This window comes from Gavialis gangeticus, unplaced genomic scaffold (assembly GCF_001723915.1).
Source record: "Gavialis gangeticus isolate Ggan-Ray unplaced genomic scaffold, GavGan_comp1, whole genome shotgun sequence".
Classification (NCBI taxonomy): domain Eukaryota; kingdom Metazoa; phylum Chordata; order Crocodylia; family Gavialidae; genus Gavialis; species Gavialis gangeticus.
Window position 1 is genome coordinate 49,454,938 of NW_017729032.1, and position 6,917 is coordinate 49,461,854.

The window sequence follows — 6,917 nt, forward strand, 5'->3', positions numbered from 1 at the left end:
AGGGGTGACCACCAGTACCTGGGGGAAAGTTTGTTCACCACAGCACCCCAGGGGATGACAAGGTCAAACTGTTATAAACTACTGCAAGACCATTTCAGGCTGTATATAAGGAATAATTTCTTTACTGTCTGAGCCCCCAAGGTCTGGAACAGCCTGCCATGGCAGGTGGTTCAAGCTCCTACGCTGAACACCTTCAACAGCAAACAGGATCCCAGCAAGATGAGCATCCAATGACGCCAGCTGACTTCCTGCCCTTTGGGTAGGGGGCTGGACTTGATCTTCCAAGGTCCCTTCTAGTCCTAATGTCTATGAAACTCACAATACAAGAACTAGGGGTTCTTGTATTGAAACCTTAATTCCTGTATTAAGAGATTGATAAATAATAAATGCCTAGCCCCATTAGGAAATGAAACTAGTAGGCAGCACGTTTAAATCTAACAAAAGGAATTTTTTTCAGTGTGCAATTCAAGTGTGGAACTCATTGCCACCAGATGTTGTGGAAGCTGACAGTTTAGTTGGATGCAAAAAGGGATTGGACACATTCCTGGAAGAAAGGGGCATCAGTAGCTATTAAGCATGGGAATTAGAGGTACAACCTCTTAATTAGAACTTCCTAGCTCTTACATGCTGGAGGCTGCAAATGACTGAGAAACAGTGGGGGGAAAACAAGAGCAACAACCACCACCCAGGTCACACCCAGTTCATTCTGCCTTTCATCTCCACTCTCTGCCACTGTGACACAGGATACTGGGCAAGATGAACCTATGCAAACAGCAATTCTTGTTCTCATCACTGAACAGCAGTATTTCTCATGGCTATTGATCTGTCTGGCATCTCCTTATACTTGGGCACAAAGGACAAAGCATCTGTGATCCTGCCTCCATGGTTCCTAGCAGGTCACTAACAAATATTATGTTTTTCGCAGACATCATTGATAAAGTCTACAGGATAGACCTGAAGAAGGAAGTGTGAATGTTTATATGGAGCTTTTCCCAGGAACAAGGGGAATCTGAGAGGAAGCGTGAAATTGTTAGCTTGAAAACTTAACTAGTGGGTGAGGGCAGACATTAACATTCTGGAGGCAGATTTCCCGTGAAATTAATTGTGAAGGTACTTTAAAGTGAAGGTATGCTGGATAGGCAACAGAAACAAGGGCTTGCACTGAGATTCAATGAAGGGATGAAATGGTCAGAACCAGGAAATATATTTTTGTAACAACATGTCTAAGTGGGTCAAAAGGGAATTTGTAAAAGGATATAAAAAAGGATTATGCAGTAAAGATGCAAGTTGGTCAGAACCCAGAAAAGAGCTGCTTTAGTTGGAGAGGAAAGGCCACATCTTGGAGACATGCAAGAAGTTTCTGCAAGAAGCAAAAATTACCCAGATCTGAGTCCCTATGGCAGTGGTTCTCAACCTTTTTAGACTCCAGGCACCCCTCACTAGATTAAAGCCCCCCTCAAAAATATAAGCTCTTAGCTTTCACTCACTGCCCTTCTCTCCTCCCAGCTGCCAGTATAGAAAAACAAAGAAATTCTTCTATCACAAAGAACTCAGAAAGACCACAACTGGCCAGGACATTTTTGACACCAAGAATTCATATTTGAAGTCTCAGGGGTGTACTTGGTACATGGAAGATGCCGAATTTCAGCCAATTTTGGATTTTAAGAACTTCACTGCAGAACAAGGAAGTTTTTTTTTTTGTTTTGTTTTTTCTGCCTCCCTGCCTGCCACGTGACACCACCAGGGAAGGAATTCTACCTGATCAACACGAAGAGATACTCAACAGCTCACAAAGACGCTCATGGACCCAGAGGGACAGACTTCTATCTTCAGCTCCCTCTGTGCAAAAATGAAGTTTACTTCCTACCTATGGGGACTTTTTACCATCTTGTGCCATCTACACTTTTCCCAGAGCTTGACGAAGGGACTTTAATCCTGAAAGCTTGCAGAAAAAGGACAATTTTCTTGCCATTTTCCAGTTGGTCTAATAAAAGATATCATTTTGGAACCAAGAGTTCTAGCTTTTTGTATGTCTATTTGAAGTCTCTGTATTTATTTTGAGAATCATATGGAGACATTTGTCTACCTAACAATGATAATACTGCCTGGCACCCCATAAAGGATATCATGGCACTCTGAGAATCACTGCTTAAAAGGGAGATTTCCAATCAACTATGCTGCCTAGGTTACAGGTCTGAATGAAAGTAGGATCATAGAAAAGAGGAACAGGAGGGAAAGTAAGAGCTTGGTTTAGTCACATTTATCCTCATGGAGGTCTACTCAAACCAAGAGATTGGCAGAAGATTTTAGTCTAGAAAGAAAAGCCTGAGTAAAAATGTATATCTGCAGCTGCTCTACAGATCTGCTATCATTTTAACATTTGAGGATGAGATTACTTAAAGATTTAGTGGCGAGGGAGAGCAGAGGGGTGCCAAGAAAAAATATCAAACATTAGAGAGCTCATCCAGATGAGGTAAGTTAGTGCTTTCTGGTACAGAACAGTCTTGAAAAAGCTACAAAGAAGTTCCTTGATTAGCTTAGGTGGAACTCTGAAGCCACCCTGGAAAGAAATCTCAGTGTTACTTTGCCTTTCAGAACGAGGTATACAAAGTTTCTTGCCTGAGGGGCCTTACCTCCTGGCCCTCCAAAAAGGGAAGTGTATTGAAGTCACAAACTCAAAGGCTCACTAATTGGGGGAGCATGTAAAAAGGAGGAAGAAGCAACTGATACTGTCAAATGAGAAAAAAAGACATGTCAAGTGTACCATTGAATTGTGTACCACTGACTACCAGGTAAATCTTGATTAAAGTAGAGAAAAAACAAGAATGTTTTCACTATAGAGAATGAATAATAATTTAAATTTGTGTAAAAATGCCCTCTGGGTCCAGATAGAAAAAACTGGCCTCAACTGAGAAGGCAGTTCTAGTAATTTTTCTGGACATTATGTAGACAATAGGACCACGATCTAGATGGGTCTTAGCCAAGAGTCACGAGGAAAAGCATATTTCTCCCCACCTCACTAATGAAAAACTTACAGTTCAGTAGAAACATGCAAAAAGCCTTTAGGCCTCTGCAGAAGGCAGGCACCTACTTATAATCTCAGATTCGAGCCCTTTCCGGAACACAGATTTGGTTATTTGGCATTATCCATAGTAGCAACAGGTCCATCTGTAATGCTGCCTTTGCTACCACGTAACAGTCCATGCTGCAGCTCTTAGCTCTGCTCTATGTGCTGCATCTCCCTAAGGCCACTCGGGGAGTTTTAGCGAGTTGCTGCAGGCTGGATCAGCACCCAGCCCCCCAAACTCCCCACGTGGCCCCATGTATGACCAGGCAGCTGAGATGGGGCTTTGGATAGGTAAGGAGCAGCATGCACAAGCAGGACAGGCAGGGGGGTCAAGGCAGAGCTGTGATCTGTTGCCCACAGGCCCCTATGATAGGCACCAGTTTTGTGGAAAGGGGTGTGTGAGGTCATGGCTCTCCCCTGTGTCCCAGCCCTGCTGTGTCACTGCCCAGTGATCCCAGAGCCTCCACAGAGACTGGCCAGGACCTGCATGGGCTGGGCAGATGGGATGGGGCCATGGATGGGTGGGGAGCCACATCCAGGAGCAGGATGAGTGGGTGGAGCTAGGGCAGTGGTGGTCACAGCAGGGTGCCAGGCCCTAGGGTACAGCCATGATCCACTCCCCATATACAGAACTGGTGCCTGTTGCAGGAGTACATGGAGAGCAGATTGAAGTTCTACCTCAGGCCCTGGCCCTGTGATCCCAATCCCTGGCCCCCCTATCCCAGTCCTAAACATGGCTCCCCACCATCCCATCTGCCCACATGGGTCCTGCCCCAGGAGTGGGTGCAGGGCGCCTGGGCAGAGGGGCCAGGTCTGACAGCAGCAGCCAGGAACCACTGCTGAGGCTGCCAGGAAATGGCATCTGGCTGCATTTGTCTAGCCAGCAGCAGATTCCCTGGCCCCACTCCAGCCCTGCTGCACACCAGGCTGGCCCCTGTACCTGGGCTGGGCTGCAGGCCAGACAAAAGCCCTGGCACGCTCAATCTGACATTTAAGCCTTATTCTGCCCACCCATCTTAGCTCCTCTCTATAGCCTTGCAGAAACTTGTATAGGAAAGAATAACCCTCTTTTCTGTGTCCAATCATAGGAACAATATAGTTATTAACAGGACTTGCTAGTAGAGGACTCAGAAATGGAGGGAGGCAAACTGATCTAGTCTGAGGTTTGTACCTTCAGAAATCCCTTTGGGGTCTCAGAATTCCCATGACCACAATTCTACCAACTGTGTGGCCAGATATGCATAAAATAGTTCAAAACTACTGGATGGTACCTGGACGTACTAGTTCCTTTGTGGTAGGAAAAATGAGACTGGTATATGTCTCTGCCCCTCAGAGTCCATTACATCCTCCTTAATAGGTGGGATGTTCCTAACAGCTATTGGACAAAATTAGTACTTACCTGCATTTCCCAAGATCACTATTGCCTCAGTATCCCAGGTTTTAGTGATCCCTGCTGGCAAATTTTAGAAGCCCTTAAAATAATCTATGGCAAATTTCTGGACTGATGTGGCTGTCTCATGAAGACAGTGACACCCCCCTCCTTTACATGGGGAAAGTAGCCAAAGCATTTGCCCTCTGAGGGACTGTCTAATTCAGACACCAAGTATTATGCCAGTGATGCCACTGTCTGAGACCTCATCCTTTTCTTCAGCATCTGTAATGGAGGCCACCCCTGGCTGTGTGCAATAAATCTAAGTCAGAACATTTTAAGTACATGTATCAGTGCCCAATGCATAAAGACTTCTCAGGCTCCCTACAGCGTTATTTCTTATATAATGTATACGAGAAAAAGCAACTCTAAGATGAAAACAAAGTAAACTTTGGGAATAGTTGTGCTGCTGGTGCCAGTGTCTATTCTGGTACAAAGGCAAGAGCAGAGGGTTACTGCTGTAGCGCTCATCACATCACTAGGAAGCACTCACAGATCTGTGCCTGTTCTGGTGGGAGTCATGAGACCCACACCACTTGCCTTCAGTCCTGGTCTGAATTTTTTGTTCTCACTTTTTGGTGTCATCAACTGTTTAGAAGGTTAGCCTTTCACAAAGGTTTTGAATCCTACTTCTAAGACAAAGCTACTACATCCTCCAAGCCACGCAGATTGAGAATGGGTTGACTGCTCAGATCTTTTTGAAGTAGCTGGGAGACAGGCTGGCCCTCTCCGTCTCAGTCACTGCCTATGTCAGAAGTGGCCAACCTGCAGCACAAGCAGCCATTAGAGCACAGAGGGGACAGGCACCACAAATCGGGCAGGAAGCAGAGGCAGAGCACTATATTGGGCAGGTTCAAAATGGAAAGGGGAGATCAGAGTAGTATTCAGGAAGGTTGCAGGGCTAATTTGTGGTATGCCTACCAAAAAAAGGTTGGTCTCCACTGGCCTACGCACTCGGCAACTCTAGTGATAACAAGAAGGCTAGGGAGGTCCGTGTGTGAAACTGTGACAAAGGGGTTTCCAGTTCCCTTTTAAATGAACTCTGCCTATCAACAACTCTCTTGCTGCAAACAATATCTTGTTTGGTGGATCTCTTCTCTCCTCACTCAGACCAACTTTTAGATTGCTCAAGTAAACATGATTTAAGTCCCTCATCTTTTTCCAGATACAGGGTGCAAAGTAATGGCAGACTGAGCATTCAGTGCAGAGGGAGGTGCTCCCTGAAGAAAGTAGCCATCTGATATGCCTATCAGCCAAACTCATGAGATTATCATATGACAGAATTTCAATTCTGTAGGTTAGGATCCATCTTCAGGACAGCTGGGGTAAAGCCATCTCCCAATTCATCTTTTTGGTATTGGCTGGTACAGGAACTACTGGCCTAGGTTAATTCAGACATTCCAGTGCTATTAAATGAGTGGGTAAGAACTGAGCAAAACACATTTTTTTCCCTACCTCAAGACAAAGGTGGCAAAAATGTCATAAATCAGCTTGCTTGTTAGATGACTGGTCCTTTTCCAGCAGTTAAGTATTTCAATGAACATCTGTTAAAATACACACTTGGCAAAATATTTTTTCCTTTGCTTACCTGCTGTCATGTCATTCATTAATCTCAAACAGTTTAAGCCAACAATCTGAGCAGCATCCAGTACAGACCTTCTTTCAGCATCTGTGAAAAATGATGGAACCTGGAGAACGTAAATTAAAGAAAGAGCTAGCACCAGAAAGTCAGACTTCCAATAAAAACTTTTTTAAATCTGAAACCCTACATACTCTAAATGCCCCAGAGATGCCCACCCCTTATCTTAGACACTATAAAATTTTAAGGTGGAATGACAGTAGTCACTTAAAACCCCAAATTCACTCAGTATTTTGTGGTCCCATTGAAGCCAGTGCTCAGAGACTACTAAATAGGGGCCTCAAGCAGCAGTGTGAAAAAATACAACCTGCACACCAAATGCATACTGTGGAACCTTATCAGGACTATGGTATTGTCTCCGTTCAGTGTGCTACATGTAGCACACAGAGCTCATCTAGCATATGGCTGGTCTGTGCATTAGAGGTGCACCGCCAATCCATCAGTCTGATATCAGATCAGTACTGATAGACAAAATTGTCTATATTGGAAAATTGGCCTGATGCCGCCAATAAGTGCCCATGTACGCACACAGCTGCAGCGCAGCACACAGGCAGCTAGGAGCACAGCTGGCAGCGTGGAGAGCTGCCAGCAGCTGGTGAGTCTGCTGGGTTGGGAGAGGAGGGGGGTGGCAGATCAAGGCCCCCCACAGTGAGGCAGGGAGGAGGCAGAGGCAGGTGCTGCCTAGCTGGGGCAGGGGAGGGGATGTAGCTGTGGTTCATCCAGACAGCACGGGGAAAGGGTGGCTCCCACTGCTGCATGCATCCCAGGAAGGCATGGGGGGG

The 6,917-nt window shown here is 45.6% G+C and overlaps 1 protein-coding gene across 1 annotated transcript in view; it reads right to left on the reverse strand.

Annotated features, from left to right (window-relative positions):
• Positions 1-6,917, reverse strand: part of HSPH1 (heat shock protein family H (Hsp110) member 1) — a 49,038-nt gene that overhangs the window by 33,206 nt on the left and 8,915 nt on the right. Inside the window, exon 5 of the mRNA XM_019524756.1 lies at positions 6,085-6,184. Coding sequence (XP_019380301.1) covers positions 6,085-6,184 — 100 coding nt within the window. The remainder of the gene's footprint in view (positions 1-6,084; positions 6,185-6,917) is intronic.